The 25,558-nt window shown below is 44.5% G+C and overlaps 1 protein-coding gene across 2 annotated transcripts in view; it reads right to left on the bottom strand.

Moving 5' to 3' along the window:
- The window catches only part of ank3 (ankyrin 3), a 523,147-nt gene that overhangs the window by 411,748 nt on the left and 85,841 nt on the right, over positions 1-25,558 (bottom strand). The window contains exon 1 of one of the 2 annotated variants that reach the window (XM_033034304.1): positions 9,535-10,040. The exons of the other annotated variant lie outside the window; for it this stretch is intronic. Within the exon in view, the coding sequence (XP_032890195.1) occupies positions 9,535-9,597 (63 nt within the window). The 5' untranslated portion in view covers positions 9,598-10,040. Of the gene's footprint in view, positions 1-9,534; positions 10,041-25,558 lie in introns of those variants that run through there. 2 annotated transcript variants of the gene reach the window in all.

Genomic DNA, 25,558 nt, shown 5'->3' with positions numbered 1-25,558 from the left:
CAGCGCCAGAGACCTGGTTCGATCCTGACTGTGCGGGGTTTGTACGTTCTCCCTGTGACCGCATGGGTTTTCTCCGGGATCTCCGGTTTCCTCCCACACTCCAAAGACGTACAGGTTTGAAGATTAATTGACATTGGCATCATTGTAAATTGTCCCCAATGTGTGTAGTGTTAATATACGGGGATCATTGGTCAGTGTGAACTCGGTGGGCCGAAGGACCTGTATCTCTAAATTAAGCCAAACTAAAATAAAACACAAATGTAAAAACATCTGTAAATATTTTTGACACAAATAAAGCTGGTTTAAATTTGTAGATCACAATTCAGAAAATACACAGGGCAAGCACCTGGTCAATACAGAGCAAGAACAGGTCCTTCCATCCGCAATGTAAATGGCGAATGTGATGCCAAGTTAAACTAAGCTCTTCCTGCATGTGATCCATATACCTCCATTCCCTCCACAACCATGTGCCCATCCAAAATCATCTTAAATGCCACTACCATATCTGCCTCCACCACCACCACTGCCAATACATACCAGGCACCCACTACCATGTAAAATACTTGTCTAGACATCTTCTATTGCTCCTCCCACAATAAAGCAACACCCTCTAGTCTTTGACATTTCCACCCTGATGAAAAAGGTTTTGGCCGTCTACCCTGTCTATGCCTCTCATAATTTTATATACTTCCATCAGGTCTCCACCTAGCCTCCGGTTTTCCACTGAAAACGGATGTCATCCTTAAGCAATCGTCACAATATGCAATGAGAAGAACTGTTATTTCCAATAATTATCTATTTATCAGAAAACAACCGGAAACAATTACAATGTAAATAGAGTTATTCCACCCCTCAACACTCCCAGATATCCATCCTTCCCAAGGGTAAAAGATAGGGTGGCTCGGTGTCGTAGCAGTAGAGCTGCTGTCTTAGGGCGCTGGAGACCCGGGTTCGATCCTGAATAAGGGTGCTGTCTGTATGGAGTTTCTACATTCTCCCTGTGACCTGCGTGGGTTTTCTCTGATATCTTCGGTTTTCTACCACACTCCAGAGACGTGCAGGTTTGTAGGTTAATTGGCTTGGTATAAATGTAAAAATTGGTGTGAGAGTGTGAGTGGGATAGTGTTAATGCGCAGGGATCGCTGGTCAACACGGACTCGGTGGGCTGAAGAGGCTGTTCCCCGTGCTGTACCACTAAACCAATATATTTCTCCCCACACAGCCACTACCATTCAATTCTATATCGTATTATTTGGCCCAGGAATATTTTAATTCTCATTTATCTTTTCAAGTTACTATTAGATTGGAGACTGTAGATCGAATAAGAGAAAGTCATGAGATTACAATTATAATAGGATAGATAATTGATTAAAAAAGTCTATTGCCAAGCTCTGTTAATGGGGCACGGTGGCGCAGCAGTAGCGTTGCTGCCTCACAGCACCAGAGACCTGGGTCCAATCCCTACGGGTGCTGTCTGTTCGGAGTTTGTACGTTCTCCCCGTGAGTGCGTGGTTTTTCGCCGGGTGCTCCGATTTCCTCCCACACTCCAAAAATGTACTGGTTTGCAGGTGAATTGGCTTCAGTAAAATTGCAAATTGTCCCTAGTGTGTAGGATAGTGTTAGTGTGCGGGGAACGCTAGTCATCGCGGGCTTGGTTGGCTGAAGGACATGTTTCCGCAATTCATCTCTAAACTAAACTACTGTTCTTGAAACAAAGTAAGCAGCAAACATAGAAAATGCTGGGAAAAATTAGCAGGCCAGGAAGCACATGTGAAAAAGTTAATGTTTCAGGTCATTGCCTGAACTCTGCTCCTCTCTCCACTAATGCTGTCCAACCAGCTGTGTATTTCCAGCAATTTTTATTTCACAAGATCTCTTCGTACACAGAAAGCCAGTTGTCTTCGCAGCGATTGGTATTTTGTTCCAAAGGAAGGCAAAAGAACAAAAGATATTTGAGCAATGGCGCAAGAGATTTAAACAATGTGGTGATACTTAACCCGACTCGGAAGGATCAAGGTGCAATCATCAGCAACAATTTTCGAATAGGACACATTTAACGTACAAGTTTCACGAAACTGTATCACATTTGAAAATCTGGTACTCTCCCCTAAAATGTTTGAGGCCAAGTCATTTGAAATTTTCAAAACAGATTGATAAATTTCTCTTTAGACAAGAGGGGAGCCAAGATATGTAGATATGGTTTAAATAGAAATCAGACAATCTCACTGAACAGTGAAAAAGTCGAAGGGCTAAAAGGCTTACTCATGTTCCTATACCCCTTAACATATGCCAATAAATCTCCCAAGGATCCTTTTTAAAAAGCTGAAAGTACAATTATAGATGGATAGGGTTTCCCTTATAAGCATCTCATTTGCTACTGCTATCTTGAAAATGGCTCTTTTACTTTGTTCCAGTAATTAGGCACACTGCCATGAGTGGGTGGGTGAGCCAATGTGTCTCGAGTAGGTTCATGGTAGAATCAAAGGATGCGTTATCAGTGAAGTTCACTGCAACCTCAACATATCAGTTGTCACGGAATTGATAGAAACTGTTGGGAATTAGCATTCCTAATGTAGCAGAAACATACCAGACACGCACAGTGGCACAGCGATGGCATGGCAGCCTAAAGGGTCTGTCCCACTTTCACGACCTAATTCACACGACCTTTTTTACTCGTGGCCATTTTTCATCATGCTAGAAAAACGCCCCGACTTACTTGATGCCACAAGTACCTACGACCAACATCACGGCCTGCTACGACCTACCTACGACCTTGTGACAACCATGTTGCGAGTACGAGTCAAGGGCTAACTCGACAGAGGTCATGAATTAGGTCCTGAAAGTGACAGGCCCTTTTCAGCGCCAGAGACCCGAGATCAAACCTGATTTGAGGTGGTTGTCTGTACGGACTTTGTACATGACCTGTGTGGGTTTTCTCTGGGACCCCCGGTTTCCTCCCACACTCCAAAGATGTACAGGTCTGTAGGTGAATTGACTTGGTATAATCGTAAATGGTCCCTAGTGTGTGTAAGATAGTATAAGTGTGCGGGAATCGCTGGTCGGTGCGGACTCGGTGGGCCGAAGGGCCTGTTTCCGTGCTGCATCTGTTAGTCAAACTAAAAAGTCAGGCCTGCCAAGCCAAACACTGTACAGCACACACTGTCTCTCAGAATCCTCCATTTAGAACCTTGTGTTGACAATGACGATGGACTGGATAACACCAGTGTGCATTACCATTGGGACAAGTAAAGGAAAGTAGACTGCTGGTGATCAGAGGGGAATTAGATTTACTTTAGACTTTAGAGATGCAGCGTGAAAGCAGTCCCTTCAGATCGCCGAGTCAATGCCAACCGGGGATCCACCCAAACACGAGCACAAGCCTACACACTGGGATCAGTTAGGGACGAGGTTCATCGCCTCGGCGGCTGGACCTCGGCAATGGTGGGGCCTCAGCAGTGGGAGTCTCGCAGGTCAACCCATGGTTGGTGGTCACTGAGGGTGCGGAGGAACAACCGTGAAGGGGGAGGGGATAAGACCAAGAGTGGAGGGGTGGGGGAGGGGGGTGGCGCAGGGAGGAGGGGAAGAACAAAGGAGGAGCCGGCAAGTGCACTTTGTAACTTTGTCAGTGCCATTTATATAGCGACTGTTTGCATACCTTGGGTTTGCAAGCAAAGAATTTCACTGCGCCTGTTCCATTTTGCCAACTTTTGCCAAGTAACCTACAAACCTGTGCCTGTGGGAGGAAGCAGAGCACCCGGAGAAAACCCACGCGGTCACGGGGAGAACGCACAAACTGCGTACAGACAGCACCTGGGTCTGCAAGGTAACAACTCTACCGCTGTGCCACCCTTGATCTAGGATTTGAGCTCCTGGATACAGTTCAGGTTTTACCCCCTATCCCATCCTCAAATATATACAATGCCCTGACTGACAAATAACAAGTCGGTCCAAATATGCTATAATCTTAATCTGCAATTTCACTTCGCAAAATTTGCAAACCACTAAAAGCTGCCAAATGGCACATTGAGAAATGTCACCTGTACATCGTAAATTCAGATAATGCAATTCATGATATGACTATGTCACCTTGCACATACAAAATCGAAGGGCAAGTTTTAATTACATCTGAAAGCAGATCACAAGAGCAAAAACCAACAGAATATTCATCAGCTCAACATATGACTGAGGGACCGAAACATAAAATTCCATCGATATCACAAACCCAACACAGACTGAAAATCATAAGATCGTAAGATCATAAGTGATAGGAGCAGAATTAGGCCATCCGATCCATCAAGTCTACTCCGCCATGGCTGATCTATCTCTCGCTTCTAAACCCATTCTCCTGCCTTCTCCCCATAACCTCAGACACCCGTACTAAACACTGTACAGGTTTTCATTATCATCAAAATGATGAAAGCATCTGGTAGGTCAAGACTACAACCCTTTGGTCGGAATTAAATTATATAAGGGGAATGGCTGCACTTTTTAGAAAAGTTTAGAAAAATGAACGGTATTTAAAATGAATCGAAAGGTTGACTCTGGAGAGCAAATCCATTCCCTTTGGTCACCGCATCTAGAATAAAAGACCTGAAGCTTTGAAATAGAGCCAAACCATTTAAGAGAGAGGTCGCCTGGACAGCTTACAACCCAGCAGTATGATTATAGATTTCTAACTTGAAGTAACCCTTGTTTTCCCCTCTCTCTTCGTCCCTCCCGTCCTAGTTCTCCGACTAGTTCTACTGTCCTCCCGATTAAACATTACTGACTGTATGCCGTTTTGTCACCTTACCCTCCGCTAACAATGAACCATTCTACATTCCCTTATCATCATCTGCTTTGATCTGTCGTTTTCACAACTTACCCTTCCTCATCTCTGTGCCTCCCTCTCCCGAGTCTCAGTCTGAAGAAGGGTCTCAAGTCTTGACCCAAAGCGTCGCCCATTGCTTCTCTCCAAAGACACTGCCTGTCCCGCTGAGTTACTCCGACATTGTGACTCCATCCAAGAGTGATGTCAGGAAGTTACTCGGCATCACAGACTCCCAGGTTGCTAAATTCATTATTCCTCCAATCTGCAACGCCCACCCTCAAATTCTATTGAAAACATCAATACTATGATTGTTCAGCGAGAGTTTTGAGTGAAGGAACTGAGATGGGTGAATGAGGTTAAGATACAGATCAGCAATTATCTAAATGAATGATGGAATACATTTCCAAGGAGCGCCTACCGTCATCCTGTTTTATTATTTTTTATTTTTAAAGATACAGCACAGAAACAGGCCCTTCGGCCCACCGAGTCCACACCGACCAGTGACCCCCCGCACATTAACACTGCCCTACACACACTAGGGACAATTTACAATTATACCAAGCCAATTAACCTACAAACCTGTAGGTCTTTGGAGTGTGGGAGGAAACCAAAGATCTCAGGGAAAACCCACGCAGTTCACGGGGAGGACGTACAAACTCCGTACGGGCAGCACCCATAGTCATGATCGAACCAGGATCTCTGGCGCCGTAAGGCAGTAGCTCTACCGCTACGCCACCATGTTCTTGTGTTCCCGAGTGCATTTAGGCAGTGATGAGTTAACCTAGCGTTATAAATGTTCAGAAAACCAACCTAGTTTCCTTCTGGTGTCCTGAGATGTCACATATTTCACAGATGAATCAGATGACCTTTGCCTGGTTTATTTTAGGGAATCCAGTCTCTAAATGCATCTTTCAAGATGGTCTGTCTCACAAAGATAACCCGGAGTCCCAGACTGTACTGTATGCCTTTGACACAAGAGCAAGCACCAAACATTTTCTCTTCCACAATGGTGTCATTCAACGATCAAAAGGCATATTCACTGAGACATCACACTGTGATAAAAATCATGAACACAATTACATGGTACGGGTAGTTCTGTTATAGCGTAATGGTTGCTTTCTTAAGAAACCTTGCACTATTTTTTTTTTAAAATAAAAATGTTTTAAAAATCGCATTGTGAACATAATTATGTCAATTGGGAAAAAAAGGGGGGGGTTGGGGGTAGATAGTTTCAGGCTCAAAGTTTTTTCTCCCTCCAAAAATAAGTATTTTTGATAGCTATGTTTAGTTTTGTTACTGCGAGCTAAAAATACTAAAAGCTGTGCATCACATTGTTAAATAAAGTATCAATGCACAAGAAGAAGTGATCGCTTGTCAATTTCAACGACCACCTGTGGTGAAATTGACAAACTGTGTTTTTAAAGAGACAATGGTATCCGAGTACTGCAGGGAGTTTACAAGGAAAGAGTTTTATTTTGTTATTATCCTGCAAGACAGCTTTTTTCCTGCTTGTCAATTTGCATAGTAATTTCTAAGTGAATTTTTGGTTTCGCATCAATATCATGTTGTAATCAATCTGGCACCATGTAATTTAAAGAGTGTTCCTGAATTCATCAATCAAAAACAAAGACGGCTGGAGGAACTCAGCAGTTTGAGCAGCATCGGTGGAGGTTAAGGCATTGTCGGTGTTTCTTGTGTGACCATTCGTCAGGGCCGAGTGTGTGAAGGAAAGATGGTCAGTGCAAAGAGGTAAGGAGGAGGGGGGGGGGGGGGGGGGTGTGAAACAGGCTGGTAGGTAATATGTCACCAGGAATGCACAGGGATAATGGGCAGATGGAGCTTGATGGAGGAGGGTATGAGCAGGGTTAGCCATGGAAGAAGAAACTGAAGTAGAGAGGATGTGGATGATGGAAATGTGAGAGGTAAACAGTGGGAGGAAGAACCCTGATGGACAGGAAGGGAAGGGAAGCGAACACCGGGGGAGTAAGTTGACTGAAATTGGAAAATGTGTCTTCCAAAGTGAAAGGCTTGGAAAGAGTGGATGTGGAGAGGATGTTTCCACCAGTGGGAGAGCCTAGGACTAGAGGTCACAGCCTCAGAATTAAAGGACTTTCTTTTAGGAAGGACATGAGGAGGATTTTTTTTTCAGTTAGAGGGTGGTGAATCTGTGGAATTCTTTGCCACAGAGGGCTGTGGAGGCCAAGTCAGTGGATATATTTAAGGTAGAGGCGTGGTCTGGTGGGGGGGAGAGGATGGTGGGGGATTAGCATATGGGTGGGGTGTAGTTGGGGCAACCTGGATTAAAAAAAGGGGCAACGGGAAGACCCAATGGAATCATTGCCGAGGTTCCCTGTAGGGGGCATGAGCAGTGGAGCCTAGGAAAGTCAGTGATAGGTGGATACAGGTGAGAGGCGTTTTGTTTAGCAGGTGGGCGGACAAGGGCCAGAGATAGATAGATGAAAGGAGAGAAAAAGGGGTGAAAGAGATGTGAAATACAAGTAGTCCCAATCCATAAAGTCATCTCTCCACGTCCTCCAGAGATCCTGCCTCTGGAGAAGGCAGGAGAATGGGGTTAGGAGGGAGAGATCGATCAGCCATGAATGAATGGCAGAGTAGACTTGATGGGCCGAATGGCCTAATTCTACTCCTCTCACTTATGACCTCATAACAATGGGGCATGTGACTCAACGTGCCTGATCCTTCCATCGACCACTTGCTCTATTATGAAAACCTTTTGGTCTAAATTTATACCCGCAACTAAACGAAGGCAAATAAATCGGCCTCTGTCATTAACCTTAACTAGCTGGTTATTCCCCTCTCTGTGTTGCCCGTGCCCAATTGCCTCAGTGGTCAGAAGGTACAGAAATAGAAAGGAGGAGTGTTAATGCACATCATGACATTAACAATCAGTCTCACAATGGGTTTGTGCAAAATCCTTATTCAATTAAATCATTAGTTATTGTCTGGAGGTTTCACAGAGAGTCTAGAACAAAATAAAATATTTTTTCTGCCATAAAATACTGGGAAAACTAACAACAAGACTTCAAAGTGCACAATTTTAAACACAATTGCACAACATTGACTGAAAATTCTACTAATGTAAACAACTAGTAGGGAATAACTTCTCTTCCTGTTAGAATCAACAGCCAGAAGATTGAAATGCCTACATGAAAGCCACACCCAATGTTTGACATGGTGTGAAGAGACCAGCACATTTATGATGCACAATATTATCTTATCGCATCCAGATATATTAACAAAGACACAACTTGTCAGATAACATGGATATTAGTCAATTATCTCCTCCTAATGAAAAAAATGAACAGGATGCAAGCTTCCACCTGTGCATTGTTTGCATTACCAAGAACATGCTGACGGACCGAGGCACATCTCAAAAGATATCTCCGAGTACATTAAAAAAAAACTGGGGAAAAAAAATTCAAGGAATGTATGTATGCCATCTTTATTGAGGTAGAAAATTGGAATCACCCAAGTTAATTATAAATTAACCCTTGGCCCTACCATAAAAACCCCACCTTTGAAAACTTTCCTCCATTTCTCTTTGTTCATTATCGCATAGTGGATTTCCCAAAATTTATTTTACAACAACATTGCAAAGAAAATGATGACCAGTGTGTGTGTGTGTGTGTATATGTACATATATATTAAATGGGAAAAATCCATCATTGACTGAGCCCCCCAAAAAACCCACCCAATTGCTGACTTTCCTGGAAGATTTAAGGTTAATAATTCGGTGGGTAAAATATTTCATCCTTTGCAAGAGCACTGGAAACATCCAACATAAAATACGTCTGCATCCCACCTAGAGGAAACAGGTGGAGTTTTTTGACTCTTGGATGGCACGAATATTCGCGTATAGCGAACAATAAGACGACAGCGATTCTTCACCATATTGATTAGGAAAAAGAAATCAATGGGCGATGTTGGACAAAAGATAGGCTGGGAGGTTTTTGCTACTGGAAGTGTCGTGTTACAATAAGAAACGTTATTCGAATCCATCTCGTTTAAAGAAAAACCCTGTTAAGACGCGCAGACTCCGAATACAGATCGACAGATGGAATAAACTCGAAGGACGAATCTTCCAGTACCTTTGTCTTCTCTGGTCATTAACCCCTGACATACCGACTTTGCACATTGTTCCTCAACTCAACCATCTGAGAAACCATACATTCCGATCAAACAGCTTCATTTCGTTTCCCACGCTTTAAAAAAACAATGCAAATAGATGACGGGGCAAAAAAAAAAAAAATCTTATTCTACAATTTACTTTCACTTTGCTTCGACAAAGATAGATGCTTGCTCTGCTATGAAACATTGTCATTTTCCATTATGGATATGAAAGGTTATCAAGCCCAGAAATAGCAAGTGCCAGCAAAAGTAGGTTTGGTGAACAGGTGAACCCTGTTGCTTTGGCTTCAGTGCTCGTGAAATAAGAATTGTAGACGGGTCCTTAACGCCGTTTCACGTTGGTGCCATTCTCTCTGAAGTCTTATTTAAAAGCCCTTCGCCGAACACACCCATCAGCACCAGACGAAAACAAAACCAGCTTCCATTCCTAGCAGTTTCTTTGCCTCCAATTTCTATTGAATAAAGCAAACGCTGCTTTGTGGATTCAACGGGCAGGTGGACAATAAAAGTGGACAATAAAAACAGAATATTATTTTTGTTTTTCCTATTCAAAAACAAAAGAAACTCCGGTTTACCTTTTTCCCCCTCTTCTTCCTGTGAGCAGGTTTTGAACCATTTTTCTTTGCTTCCTCGCTCATCTTACGTTCAGTCTATTAAAAGAAGCGAGCACACTCCGGTTAGTCCGAAACACAGGGCTGCTGGAATATATTCGAGATACCATCAAAGGTTCAATCCATGTGTCGACGTCTCATAGACAGATAAATGCATGACTGCTGGTGAAACCACAGCTCCGGGTCGACTGGCACCGCTGGCTCAGATTTACGGTCTCTCGCTCCTTCCTGCCACACCAGAATTTCTCTGCTCCAAACTCCGAAATAAATTAGACACCACTTTTGCAAAAAAAAAAAAAAAAAAAATCAGTATCCCGACTTCATTTTACTACGAGATGCTACTTATTTATCTCCCTCACCACTGCTCCGTAATCCACAGTGTCCCAATCTCATCCAGGAATTAAACTGGAGACAGTCGATGCAATCTCTGAAGCTTTTCCTAGTCAATGAATTTCTCCTCTCGCAGCCAAGTAGAGGGGAGGAGGAGGAGAGAGAAAATAAATCTTAATCCGCTGTAATTCCCTCGCAGCGCCACTAGGTTGAGACCAAGTAAAACCCCGAAGGTACACAAAAATGCTGGAGAAACTCAGCGGGTGCAGCAGCATCTATGGAGCGAAGGAAATAGGCAACGTTTCGGGCCGAAACCCTTCTTCAGACTGAAAAAACGTTGCCTATTTCCTCCGCTCCATAGATGCTGCTGCACCCGCTGAGTTTCCCCAGCATTTTTGTGTACCTTCGATCTTCCAGCATCTGCAGTTCCTTCTTGAACAAGTAAAACCCCGAGTCGGGTTCCGTGGGAAAAGAAAGCTAGAATTAGAAACATAGACAAACATTGGAAATTAGGTGCAGGAGTAGGCCATTCGGCCCTTCGAGCCAGCACCGCCATTCAATATGATCATGGCTGATCATCCCCAATCACTCAGTACTCCGTTCCTGCTTTCTTCTCATATCCCTTGATTTCTTTAGCCCTAAGAGCTAAATCTAACTCTCTCTTGTAAACATCCAGTAAATTGGCCTCCACTGCCTTCTGTGGCAGAGAATTCCACAGATTCACAACTCTCTGGGTGAAAAGGTTTTTCCTCATCTCAGTCCTAAATGGCCTACCCCTTATTCTTAAACTGTGACTCCCTGGTTCTGGACCCCCCCAACCAACACCGGGAAAATGTTTAGTGGTGTGGGATTGAGTTCCAATCATCTCAACTGAGGGCACTTCTATTAGTGCGCATGAGTCGACAAGAAATTGCTGTCATCCAAGATATGAAATAAAAAATATTAATATTTAGAACATTTTTTAATGCACTTGCTCAAAACAAAAACACCGTGTGTGGCTCAAGAATCTGCACAAAAGCTGAACTAGAGGTTATTTCCAGCATTTAAATATTGAATAAAAACAGTTGTCTGTTTTTAATTTTCAACAATCACATTAAGCTGATCCCATCAGCTAATGTGCCCTCGGTAATCAATACAAGCAATTAAGCGTCTAATACATTAGGGCAGAAACTTCTGTGCTGGTGCGTATGGAAGCAACAATGTCTAGGCTTATCCATCACCTGCCAGTACTCCTGCACACATAATCTTGTCGTTTTAAGACCGCTTTAAACTCCTGGTTGAAGACAGCAGCGGGGCCGTTTTGAAAAGATAGTTCTCGCCTCTCCAGCTGCTGCCGGTCGCTGTGAACTTTGCCCTGCACTAACCCTCCCCCAAACCCTTCTGGAAAGTGATCTGGCTGGAACATGGCGACTATTTAATTTGTTCCCTGACCATAAGAAATGACCTCACATTAAAAAAAAAAAAACCCCAATCGGCCACTCTATCGGAAAACAAGCAAACATATACATTCCCAAGCATTCGCCTCTTGTGCAGTCTCCGAAATAACACTGGGATGGGGATATCAACAGGTCAGTGTGTGTAACTCCAAGTTGCATTCGATTCTGATGAAAATCAGTCAGTGAATAAGAAGCGATGTTAGGGTGAGGTTTTATGGTGGGTTATTCAATGTGACGTGCAGAGAACAATACCATTGCCACTCGTGTACCATTGAGCTGCGCAGCTCACTTAGCTGCAGGTGCACCGCTAGTTGGAGGCAAACCAGCGTGCCTTTTAAACAAACTGCACCACGCCGTTTGTAAACCAGTCCCTTTACTCTATGCAAAACAACGTAAATTGCAACAACAAAAAATCTCGCTGATAGCTGCCAAAAGTCAAAGCAATTCTGCAATAATAGATTAAACCAGAGGTATTTTTTTTAATCCAACTTAACAGGGACACTTGAAATAATTAACCAAAGGAGGTGGGGAAACAACTTCAGTGCACAGATAGCTCATTCATTTTGAAAGAATAGATGATTGCCACGAGGATTAATCTATTGTACTTTCACAGAAGGTCAAAAGTTCAACCCTATAATTCACACAGAAGAAATAAACCATATTTTATGTGACTGTTCCCCTAAGCTTGATTGTTAATGTACCAAGAAACCTCCATCTTATGACTGAATATCCCCTGACCAAGCCAAGTATTTTAATGCACCAAAAACATGATGCCTAGACATTCTGTGGTGCAGCACTACATTTTGGTGCAGTTTACAAAGTAATTCAATCTGAAAAATTAAATGCAAACTCAGTTTGGCTCTTACTGCATGGTCCTTGTGGAATGCTAAAATTGATAGTAGCGTTTAAGAGGATTTTGGCTAGGAACACGTATATGCAGGGAATGAAACGATATGGATCGTGCACAGATAGATGAGAATAGTTTATCTTGGCATCCTATAGTGGCTCAGCACTTCAACTCCCCCTCCCATTCCCAATCCGACCTCTCTGTCCTGGGTCTCCTCCATTGCCAGAGTGAGCAACACCGGAAATTGGAGGAACAGCACCTCATATTCCGCTTGGGGAGCCTGCAACCGGCGGGCATGAACATTGAATTCTCCCAATTTTGTTAGCCCTTGCTGTCTCCTCCCCTTCCTTAGCCCTCGAGCTGTCTCCTCCCATCCCCCAGCCCTCAGGCTCCTCCTCCTCCTTTTTCCTTCCTTCTCCCCGCCACCCCCTATCAGTCTGAAGAAGGGTTTCGGCCCGAAACGTTACCCATTTCCTTCGCTCCATAGATGCTGCTGCACCCGCTGAGTTTCTCCAGCATTTTTGTGTATCTTGGCATCATGTTCAGCACAGACATTGTGGGCTGAAGGGCCTGTTCCTGTGCTGTACTGTTCTATGTTTTAGGTCCTTTGGATTTATGAAGCGCTTTTGCATGACAGTGACTGATCACAAATTCCCTTCACTTGCACATAGAAACATAGAAACATAGTAGACCATTCGGCCCTTCGAGCCAGCACCGCCATTCAATATGATCATAGCTGATCATCCCAAAATCAGTGCCCCGTTCTTACATTCTTCCCACATCCCTTGATTTATTTAGCCCAAAGAGCTATATCTAACTCTCTTGAAAACATCTTGAATTGGCCTCCACTGCCGTCTGTGGCAGAGAATTCCACAGATTCACAACTCTCCGGGTGGAAACGTTTTTCCTAATCTCAGTCCTAAATGGCCTACCCTTTATTCTTAAACTGCGACCCCTGGTTCTAGACTCCCCCAACATCAGGACCATTTTTCCTGCATCTAACCTGTCCAATCCCTTAAGAATCTATATGTTTGTGAATTTATATCCCTTTATATGTTTCATCCTCTCATCTTTCTAAATTCCAGTGAATATAAGCCGAGTCGATCCATTCTTTCATCATATGTCAGTTCCGCCATTCCAGGAATTAACCTGGTGAACCTACGCTGCACTCCCTCAAAAGCAAGAATGTCCTTCCTCAAATTAAGAGACCAAAATTTCACACAATACTCCAGGTGTGGTCTCACCAGGGCCCTGTCCAACTGCAGTAGGACCTCCTTGCTCCTATACTCAAATCCTCTCGCTATGAAGACCAACATGCCATTTGCTTTCTCCACTGCCTGCTGTGATATGACCATCAGTTAGCACGGACCAATCATACAGAAAAAGTTACGGAGCTGGACTGACTCAACAGGTCAGGCAGCATATCTGGAAAACATGGATAGGCAACCGTTCGGGACCCTTCGTCAGACTGATTGTTGTCGGGGAATAAAGCTGGAAGAGATGTGTGGCAGGACAAAGTCTGGCAAGTGATAGATTCAGATTCAACTTTCAGATTCAGATTCAACTTTAATTGTCATTGTCAGTGTACAGTACAGAGACAACGAAATGGTGTGTACAAGTGATGGGGTTTGATGGGTTAGGCACAGGGCAGAGATAATAAGACAAAAAGTGTGAGCTGAAGAGATAAGGGCGGAAGAGGTGCGAGATGTGAAACCAGAGGAAGGAATATAGGTGGAAGGGGATCAGCGTGGGGGGAAGGGAAAGGGAGAAGTGGTTGTGCATTCAGGTGGGGTAACAAGGAACCTGCATTCCTTCCAGATCAGACAGAGGTTCACATGCAACTTCTCTAACCTCATCTCCTGCATTTAGCGCTCCCAATGTGACCTCATCGAGACCAAACGTAGATCTGGCGATTGTTTCATCAAGACATGTGCTCGGGTCTGCCGAAACTCTGCTGGAGTTTAGAAGAAGGAGTTGGGATTTGATTGAAATGTGCCTAGATACAGTGGGTCTGAAGGGAACATTTCCTTGTGGGAGAATTCATAACTAGGGAGTCACTATTTAAAAATCAGGGTCACTCATCTTTTCATTCAGAGGTCGAGTCTTTGGACTGCTCGCTTCCAAAAGACGTTAGATGGAAAATCTTTTGAACATTTTTAAGGCAAGAGTAGAGACATCCCTGACGTTCAAGAAAGACTGCCCGTGGGTAGCCAGGAGGTCAGATTTGAGGTAGAAATCAGATCCGACATCATTTTATTGAATGGCAGAGCAAGAGTAACGGACCAAATGCCCTATTCCTGTTTGCAAAGTTTTGAGCAGAGATTTCACTTGCACACTGACCGCTCTCTGACCTCTTCCTCATCCCACATTGCTTGGCTCTTCTGGAATCTGTTGTCAGAAAGGTTATCCAAGTTCCAGTCTTGGATGAGATCCAACCTTGTGCAGGTCAACAGCAGGGCAACCAAAGTCATCATCTTCTGCCTCACAACCTTCTCCTTACAGTACAGTATTGGAGAGAGAGTTGGATATAGCTCTTAGGGCTAACGGAATCAACGAATATGGGGAGAAAGCAGGAATGGGGTACTGATTTTGGATGATCAGCCATGATCATATTGAATGGCGGTGCTGGCTCGAAGGGCCGAATGGCCTACTCCGGCACCTATTTTCTATGTTATTTATGTTTTCTAATAGCCTAGTTATTCCACCCAGTTCACAGCCACCGTCTCAGTTACAGTTTACAGTTTAGTTTATTGTCACTAGACAGGTTCACCAGACTGATTCCTGGGATGGCAGGACTTTCATATGAAGAAAGACTGGATAGACTCGGCTTGTACACGCTAGAATTTAGAAGATTGAGGGGGGATCTTATAGAAACTTACAAAATTCTTAAGGGGTTGGACAGGCTAGATGCAGGAAGATTGTTCCCGATGTTGGGGAAGTCCAGAACAAGGGGTCACAGTTTAAGGATAAGAGGGAAGTCATTTAGGACCGAGATGAGAAAATCATTTTTCACACAGAGAGTGGTGAATCTGTGGAATTCCCTGCCACAGAAGGTAGTTGAAGCCAGTTCATTGGCTGGATTTAAGAGGGAGTTAGATGTGACCCTTGTGGCTAAAGGGATCAGGGGGTATGGAGAGAAGGCAGGTATGGGATATTGATTTGGATGATCAGCCATGATCATATTGAATGGCGGTGCAAGCTCTTAGGGCCGAATGGCCTACTCCTGCACCTATTTTCTATGTTTCTATGTCACGTGTGCCGAGCTACAGTGAAAAGCTGTTGTTGTGTGCTATCCAGTCAGCGGAAAGATAACACATGATCGCAATCGAGCCATTTACCGAGTACAGATACACGGTAAGGGAATAACGTTTAGTGCAAGGTAAAGCCAGCAAATTCCGATTAGGGGTAGTCCGAGGGTCACCAATGAGGTAGATAGTAGTTCAGCACTGCTTTCTGGTTGTGGTTGGATTAATCAGTTGCCTGAATTCAGCTGGGAAGAAACTGTCCCTGAATGGAACAAAACTATTTGCAATCTTCCTATCAATTTGCACAATAAAATTTCCATTGCACTTCTTTGTAATACTGCTCAGCTATCTGCTCGATTCTCTTTATCCGTGCCTTTTATTCCCCACAGAAGGCCACAGTTTGACATTTTACACTTGCATCAATCAGTACCTTAGTAAAGCTGTCACATTAATCCTACTCACTACTTTAGTTTTCATTATCTGGAATGTTTCAGCCTTTCACCTATTTAACTAATCAACAAAGATTTCTACCCCACCATCTCTGTGCTTCATTTTCTGCCTTTACAAGAAGTGGGCATCTCTGTAGAGTTCCATAGTTAACCACATGGTAGCAGAGATTACACCTTCCCGGCCAGCCAGGGCCTACCAGGGCACCTCCCTGCCTGAGGTCATCTGTTGTCGGCCTTGATTGTCCTGGCCTTTCCTCGCCTCCAGCTCTTCAACCGCCCACCTCCCCACTTTCAGTCTGAAGAAGGGTCCTGACTTGAAACGTCACGTATCCTTTTCCTCCAGAGATGCTGCCTGACCCTCTAAGTTACTCCAGCACTCTGAGTCTATCTTTGCTATAAACCAGCACCTGCAGTTCTTTGTTTCTACATGAATAAAGATACGCCTAAACTTTGGGGGAATGTACTAAATTGGGGAGGGTAAATTAGAACATTATCAGGCAGGAGCTAGGGTGAGTTATTGGGAGCATCTGTAAGCGCACATCAGCCTTGTGGGTGGGTTGGGAGATTGTAACCTTCACGTGGTCCACCCTGTGCCGACAAATGCAATCAACCCGGTGTGCACAATCAAATAAGATCAAATAGAACAAGTTGTCCTACAACTTTATGGCTGTGCACGCCATACGCAAGAAGAAGAAGCCATGTGGGAGATGTTTAAAGAGCAGCTGATCAGAGTTCAGCATCTGCATGTTCCAGTAAGGAGATGGATAAGGTTAATAAGATAAGGAGGGGACCTTGAATGACCAGAAAGTTTGTAAATTGGCCAAAGCAAAGCAGATGCAAGGTTTAAGAAGATGAAATGAGTCAGGATTTCGAGGAGCTTTTAAAGCAGGAAAGAACTAAGTGGGGCACTACAAAAGCCAACAGGAGCATTGAAATATATAGCTACCCAACCAGATGCAACTACATTTAAAGTAGCTCTTTCTTCCCAATAACCCTTTCTGGCTTGTCCTCCCTCCACCACCTCCAGTTTAAATTCCATTTGGAATATTTTGGAGGACCAAGAAACCAAGAACCAAGAAATGTCCTTGAAAAGTAGGATTAAAGAGCAACCCATGACAATTAATGGATATATTAAAAACAAGATGAAGTTTGTTAATATTTCCCCATAGCTATATTACCACGTTGTATGCCAGCTCCAAACTTTTTTTACGCAGATCCAGGTAATTAATTTAGATATGCTAAATGATTGTGGTCTGTTTTCTGCATTTTCTATTTTTTGTTTTATTTCTATATCAAATACATTCCACTCTTGAAAATTCCAGGGTATTCCCTCTCTCCCGAACTGCATTCTCCCATGTCCCGCAACAACACAGTTTACCGGTCGCTGAGCAGTTTACTTGAACAACGACAACCTTCCACACACAGGGAGCACCAATGGATCCCTGGCAGAGCCGAACCTGCAATAATCCAATCTTGCTGCTAATGGCTTTGGCTGCTGCTTTGGTTGAAAGTGTTTCTCTTGCAAGACACTGAAATAAATCAGTCTTGAATTACAGTCAGCTGACAGCGAGTGAATATCGATGGTACTTTGCTTCTAATATTAATTCGAGATCTCGACACAGACCAGAATCATGTGGATAGTAATTTAACAAAATACACATGCATCTCGCCTATCAAGCATTCCCAGATAGTGCTGAGGAAATTACTAAGAATATAGTTGGCATGCGGCAATCCAGCTGCTTCTCCTCCCCTTCAAGTTCTCGGCACGCTCTGCGCATTGACGTTTATAATTACATTTTCTATTTACGAGTTAAAAGCTCTCCAGCCATTTGGGTTTGTTCTTTCTTCAAGGTGTCAGCTACTGCACAGTCATAACACTTGGAGAAGGCTTAGAGTTCAAATGTCAGTCTTTACGTAATCTTGGCAGACATTCATGGCAGTGAATTGTTAGAGGTGCCTTTCGAAAGAAACCCTGAACCATTTCATCTGTCATTTCACGTAGATGTTAAATGTCCCTTGTTGATGCTTGGAAAAGGAGCAAGAAATTTCTCCCAGGCATTCTGATGACTTATTCATCACCAAAGCCAATAGTAAATAGACTCTCTGATCATTGATTTATCAACTGGGGATTGCATTGTATTTAAATTGTTCAAGTTCAAGTGAGTTTATTGTCATGTGTCCCTGTATAGGACAATGAAATTCTTGCTTTGCTTCAGCACACAGTACATAGTAGGCATTTACTACAAAACAGATAAGTGTGTCCATATACCATAATATAAATATATACACACATGATTAAATAAACTGATAAAGTACAAATAACAGATAATGGGTTATTAATAATCAGAGTTTTGTCTGAGCCAGGTTTAATAGCCTGATGGCTGTGGGGAAGTAGCTATTCCTGAACCTGGTTGTTGCAGTCTTCAGGCTCCTGTACCTTCTACCTGAAGGTAGCAGGGAGATGAGTGTGTGGCCAGGATGGTGTGGGTCTTTGATGATACTGCCAGCCTTTTTGAGGCAGCAACTGCGATAAATTGGTTGTCATATTTCCAATAATACAATAAACGACTTTGGGACATCTCTAGAAGAAAAGTTCCATGTAAACATAAGCCTTTTGCTGAAACTATACATAAATAGAAACATAGAAACATAGAAAATAGGTGCAGGAGGACGCCATTTGGCCCTTCGAGCCAGCACCGCCATTCATTGTGATCATCCCTGATCAATAACCAGTGCCTGCCTTCTCCCCATATCCCTTAGCTTAGACTATAACCGCTCTCCAGCCTTGGTCACTATCCTGACACTTCTCTTTCTCCCTCGTCCACCAAATTAACTTATTTAACTCTCAACCCATCCTCACCTGGACCCACCCATTGTAAAATGACATTTGTAGGAAGGAACTGCCGATGCTGGTTTAAACCAAAGATAGACACAAAATGCCGGAGTAACTCAGCGGGACAGGCAGCATCTCTGGAGGGAAGGGGTGTGAGACGTTTCGGGTCGAGACCCTTCTTCAGACCGCCCATCACTTGCCAGCTCTTGTCCCACCCTCTCCCATCACCTCTCCATACTACCATCTCCCCTCAATTCCAGCAGTCTGAAGAAGCGGCCTGGCACAAAATGGTGTCTGTCCATTTCCTTCCATAGATGCATCAGATGCTGCCTGACCCGCTGAGTTCCTCCAACAGATTGTTGGCACTTTTACAACACATGCAAAAACCTCAGCCACATCACTGAGTTTAGAAGAATTAGGGGGGGGGGACCTCGTTGAAACGTACAGAATAGTGAAAGGCTTGGATAGAGTGGATGTGGAGAGGATGTTTCCACTAGTGGGAGAGTCTAGTACTAGAGGTCATAGCCTCAGAATTAAAGGACATTCTTTCAGCAAGGAGATGAGATAAATTTCTTTAGTCAGAGGGCGGTGAATTTGTGGAATTCTTTGCCATCAAAGGCTGTTGAGGCCAAGTCAGTGAATATTTTTAACGCAGAGATAGATGGATTCTTGATTAGTACGAGGTTATGGGGAGAAGGCAGGAGAATGGTGTTGGGTGGGAGAGATAGATCAGCCAGTCTAAAGAGGGGTCTCAACCCAAAATGTCACCCATTCCTTCTCTCCAGAGATGCAGCCTGTGTCTCTGAGTTACTCCAGCTTTGAGTGCCTATCTTCGGTTTAGACCAGCATCTGCAGTTCCTTCCTACATATCCCCTTAATCTTTTCCCACACACTTTCTTGTGCTTATACCATCCACCTGAAATAGATCTCTAATTGGTTATATCTGGATCATTATGCTCATCTCCAAAAAGAGCCAATCTTTATTTAGTTCCATAACACTTTTACCCACACACTATCATCATCATCATCATCATCATCATTGTTGAAAACATCAACTTACAATGCTATGTACGACAGTGATCGCAACGTCTACTGAAGTGTGGGTGGCTGTTGGCTCGCTAGGAGCTCATCTGCCCTTTGACAGGTCTTGTTTTTGGTCCTGCCTGGGGTCCACAGCCCCCTCTTCACCTGGCAAACCAGGTTTAGTCGCCGACTATCCGACCATGGAGCAGGTAGCAAGGGATTACATGGTACCCGTGGCGGGGGGGACCACACACTAAAAATTTTTTTTTTTAAATCCAATTCTCTTTTAAAGGATAAATAATCTGTGTTCATCCAACAAACTCTTTGACTGAATAACTTTACCCTTCCAAGATTTGGGTGATGATCTTCACTTTAAAGATAGACAAAAATGCTGGAGAAACTCAGCGGGTGAGGCAGCATCAATGGAGCGAAGGCGACGTTTCGGGTCGAGACCTTTCTTCAACCTGATGTGGGGGTGGGGGGGGGGGCGGGAAGAAGAAAGGAAGATGCGGAGACAGTGGGCTGTGGGAGAGCCGGGAAGGGGAGGGGAAAGAGGGAGAAAGCAAGGACTACCTGAAATTGGAGAAGTCGATGTTCATACCACTGGGGTGTAAACGACCCAAGCAAAATATGAGCTGGTGCTATTCCTCCAATTTATGGTGGGCCTCACTCTGGCCATGGAGGAGGCCCAGGACAGAAAGGTCGGATTCAGAATGGGAGGGGGAGTTGAAGTGCTGAGCCACCGGGAGATCAGATTGGTTATTGTGAACCGAGCGGAGGTGTTGGGCGAAACGATCGCCAAGCATTCACTTGGTCTCATCGATGTAGAGCAGTTGACACCTAGAGCAGCCGATGCAATAGATGAGGTTGGAGGAGGTGCAGGTGAATCTCTGCCGCACCTGGAAAGACTGCTTGGGTCCTTGGATGGAGTCAAGGGGGGAGGTAAAGCGACAAGTGTAGCATTTTCTGCGGTTGCAAGGGAAAGTGCCAGGAGAGGGGGGGGGTTTGGGTGGGAAGGGACGAATTGACCAGAGAGTTATGGAGGGAGCGGTCTCTGCGAAAAGCCGAAAGGGGAGGAAATGGGAAGATGTGGCCAGTGGTGGGATCCCGTAGGAAGTGGAAAAACTGTTGGAGGATTATTTGTTGTATGTGACGGCTGGTAAGGTGGAAGGTGAGGACAAGGGGGACTCTTCCCTTGTTACGAGTGAGGGGGATGGGGAGTGAGAGCAGAGTTACAGGGTAAAGAAGAGACCCTGGTGAGAGCCTCATCTATAGGAGAAGATGGGAAACCCCGTTCCCTAAAGAATGAGCACATCTCCGATGCCCTGGTGTGGAACACCTCATCCTGGGTGCAGATGCAGCGTAGACGGAGGAATTGCGAGTAGGGGATGGAGTCCTTACAGGAAGCAGGGTGGGAAGAAGTGTAGTCCAGATAGCCATGGGAGTCAGTGGGTTTATAGAAGATGTCGGCCAGTAGTCTGTCACCTGCGATGGAGATAGTGAGGTCTAGAAACGGTAGGGAGATGTCGGAAATGGTCCAGGTGTATTTGAATGCCGGATGGAATTTAGTGGTGAAACGGATGAAGTCAGTGAGTTCTGTGTGGGTGCAGGAGGTAGCACCAATGCAGTCGTCGATGTAGCGGAGGTAGAGTTCGGGAATAGGGCCACGGTACGCCTCGAACAAAGATTGTTCGACGTGCCCTACAAAGAGGCAAGTATAACTTGTGCCCATGCGCGTGCCCATAGCTACGCCTTGGATTTGGAGGAAATGGGAGGAGTCAAACAAAAAGTTGTTAAGGGTAAGGACTAGCTCCGCTAGGCAAAGGATAGTATCAGTAGACGGGGATTGGTTGGTTCTGCGATCGAGGAAGAAACGGAGGACTCTAAGACCCTCCTGGTGGGGGATGGAGGTGTAGAGTGACTGGACATCCATGGTGAAGATGAGGGAATGGGGGCCTGGAAAACGGAAGTCATGGAGGAGACGAAGAGCGTGTGAAGTGCCTTGAGCACATAGGTAGGGAGGGATTTAACCAGGGGGGATGGGATGGAGCCGAGGTATGTGGAATTAAGTTAAGTGGGGCACGAACAGGCAGAAACAATGGGTCTGCCAAGACAGTCAGGTTTGTGGATTTTGGGGAGAAGATAAAATCGGACCGTGCGGGGCTGGGGAACAATGAGGTTGGAGGCTTGGGTGGGCAGGGAGCCGGAAGTGATGAAGCCAGTGATAGTGTTAGAGATAATGGCCTGGTGCTGGTCTGTGGGGTCATGGTCCAAGGATTCATTTTAAAGATAGTATTATAAGGAGGAACGTTTAGGAGGCTTTTAGATAGGAACATGGATATGCAGGGAACGGAGGATATGGATTAGTTTAAATTGGCATCATGTTCAACACAGACACTGTTGGACAGAGGGCCCATCCCTGCTCTGTATTGTTCTATGTTCAAAGTTAGATAGCTGTAAAGATTTAGGGAGGGTATTCCAAAACTTCGAGTCTACAGAGCTCCAACCTATTATCAAAAGGTGGAATGAAAGAAACCAAGGAAGGGATGGACACAAGGAATGCATTTTGTGCGAAGAGTTATGCCCCTGTCCCACTTAGGAAACCTGAACGGAAACCTCTGGAGACTTTGCGCCCCACCCAAGTTTTCCGTGCAGTTCCCGGAGGTTTTTGTCAGTCTCCCTACATGATTCCACTACCTGCAACATCCGTCAACCACCTGCAACCTCCGGGAACCACACGGAAACCTTGGGTGGGGCGCAAAGTCTCCAGAGGTTTCCATTCAGGTTTCCTAAGTGGGACAGGGGCATTAATGTATGTTCTGCTTACAGATATTGAAGACAGTAGAGTGTTATATTGGTGAGACGTGTGCGTGAGTGAGTATTCATGGAATGGAATGTTTGCAAGAACTTAATGGCACACGTTCTATTTAATATTGAGAATACGTCTAGTCGCAGGTATTTAAAACTTATGAGTTTTGTTGCGAATTGTAAATATGTTGTATTTCTGCAAAATATGAGAAATATTTGCATGGGAATTTTTTTATATCGTCATATATTAAAAATATATGCATCAGGTCAGAGTCGAAGAAGGGTCCTGGAACGAAACATCACCTTATCCATGTCCTCCAGAGATGCTGCCTGACCCACTGAGTTACTCCAGCACTTTGTGTTCTCGTATACGAGATACAAGTTGATGCGATGGCTCCAAGAGCCAGCGGAGACTCGACAGTCTGAATGGTCTCCGATGTCAAAACAATTAAATTAAATTTACATCCAGCAATCCTTTGCTCTTTATTAGCTGCATTGTGGCAAGGCCTCAGTTTTCAAAGACTTTAAAATCCTTGCCTTGCTTCTTCTCTTCCCTACCAACCGAGTTTAGTTTAGTTCAGAGATACAGTGTGGAAACAGGCCCTTCGGCCCACAGAGTCCGTGCTGACCAGCGATCCCCGCACATTAACACTATCCTAAACACACTAGGGACAATTTACAATTTTACCGAAGCCAATTAACCTACAAATCTGTACGTCTATGGAGTGTGGGAGGAAACAAGTGCACCCGAAGAAAACCCGCGTAGGTCACGGCGAGAACGTACAAAGTCCGTACAGACAGCATCCCTGGTCCGGTTTGAACACGGGTCTCTGGCGCTGTAAAGGGCCTGTCACACTTTCACGACCTAATTCACGACCTTTTTTACTCGTGGACATTTTTCATCAGGCTAGAAAAAACGCCCCGGCCTACTTGATGCCACGAGTACCTACGACTAGCATCACGGCCTGCTACGACCTACCTATGACTTCCTATGACCTCGTGACGACCATGCTACGAGTATGAGTCAAGGGCAAACTTGGCAGAGGTTGTGAATTAGGTCGGGAAAGTGGGACAGACCCTTAAGGCAGCAACTCTACCACATTGGCACAGTGCCATCCCACACAAGTTTGCAAACAAGTTTGAGTCTTTGAAAACTGAAACCACTTGGCAATAAAGTTAATGTAGGACAAATGATGATTGGGTGTATAGCATTTCATTTCATATTCATTTTCAATGACATCGGAGGCAATTTGGACCCATCGAGTCTTTGCTGGCTTTCAAGACCTACCCATCAATCCAATTAGGTGGAGGCCCAGAGAGGGTAATAAGGAGAGAACATGAAGCAAAAAGGATGACGCATTGGTAAATAGTATTTCAACTTCAAAAAGTATGGAAGACTTATCAAGGTGGCAAATAATAATTTACGTTAGATTCACACATACACCACAGAAGGTCTGAGACATTACATCATATCCTTCTATGATCATATGTAAACGTGGGATGAATTATAATAGCAGGCTGATTGAAACTGATAGCTCCAGAAAAGCTTTTAACCTGTCAAATATTACATCTTTCAGTGAAATATCAGAGCGCCGTCTGATAATTGTGTGGGCGGTCAATGTTAAAGCTGGGACTCCGGATCATTCCATGATTAACCGCATGCTCGCTGCTAACTTGGCTGCCGTCCACTCCACATGTTGCCATGTTGAATCTGGGCGGATGAATGGGGCACAACCTGGGCGGCTGCAGTGCCAATGCGAGAGGTTGCAGCTGGAATGGTCTCCGCAGCCTTAGTCTCTCGTGGTCTCTGGCACCCACTGCTGCCTTCTCCCAAGTGATGCTTTGAACGGCGTTATTTTAAAGCCACTGCCAGGGTAATAAGACCCAAGGAGGGAGAGCAGAAAATAAATAACAGCCACACACCTATATATAGCCACAGCGTCTAATGAGGGAGATTGCCAAAAGCTGTTTTTGAACGGGCCCCAAACTATTTTAACCTGTGTTTAACGAGGCCAGTTCATTGGCTATATTTAAGAGGGAGTTAGATGTGGCCCTTGTGGCTAAGGGGATCAGAGGGTATGGAGAGAAGGCAGGTACGGGATACTGAGTTGGATGATCAGCCATGATCATATTGAATGGCGGTGCAGGCTCGAAGGGCCGAATGGCCTACTCCTGCACCTAATTTCTATGTTTCTATGTTTCTAACCTATACAGGTTTACAAACACAAGCACGCACACATTTTTTAAAAATTGCTTGCATTTTTTGTTGGACTACGTCAGCATTTGAGCAGATTATCCAAGGTGTGCTGAACTTTCTCGTTGGTCCAGGAACCTGCCAAATATCCCGTGACCGCATCTTTCGAGGTGATGAGATATGTTCCAGGTACGTACATGCCCATGAACCAAACAAAACGATTAAAGCAGAGACAAGAATGCCACGGATGCTGGGACCTTGGGCAAAATAAACCCCATCTGGGGTGGCACGGTGGCATAACGGTAGAGTTGCTACCTTACACCGCCAGAGAGCCGGGTTCGATCCTGACTACGGGTGCTCGCTGTACTGAGTTTGTATGTTCTCTCTGTGACCGCGTGGGTTTTCTCCCGGTGCTCCAGTTTCCACCCACATTCCAAAGACATACAGCTGGGTGGGTTCATTGGCTTCGGTAAGATTGTAAATTGTCCCCAGTGTAAATAGTGAATGGGATCGGTGGTCGGCATGCACTCAGTGGGCAGAAGGGCCTGTTTCTGCCCTGTATCTCTAAACCGAACCAAACTAAACTCTGCGGGTCAGGCAGCATCTGTGGAGGGAAATGGGCAGATGCCGTTTCAGGTCAGGAAATCTTCTTCAGGCTGATCTTTGAATTAAAGCAATGATCAAAATGACCTAACCATTTTGATTCCTGAAACTTTGATCTTATGTATAACAAATCTTGTTCCTGAAAAGTCAGGATGCAAGGTGATGTATTTGGTAGCTCAATATTAATTTCTTTGTCTTCATAATAGATTTGATCGTAATG

This window comes from Amblyraja radiata, chromosome 15, assembly GCF_010909765.2.
Source record: "Amblyraja radiata isolate CabotCenter1 chromosome 15, sAmbRad1.1.pri, whole genome shotgun sequence".
Taxonomy (NCBI): Eukaryota; Metazoa; Chordata; class Chondrichthyes; order Rajiformes; family Rajidae; genus Amblyraja; species Amblyraja radiata.
This window is presented reverse-complemented; position numbering and strand designations above follow the sequence as displayed.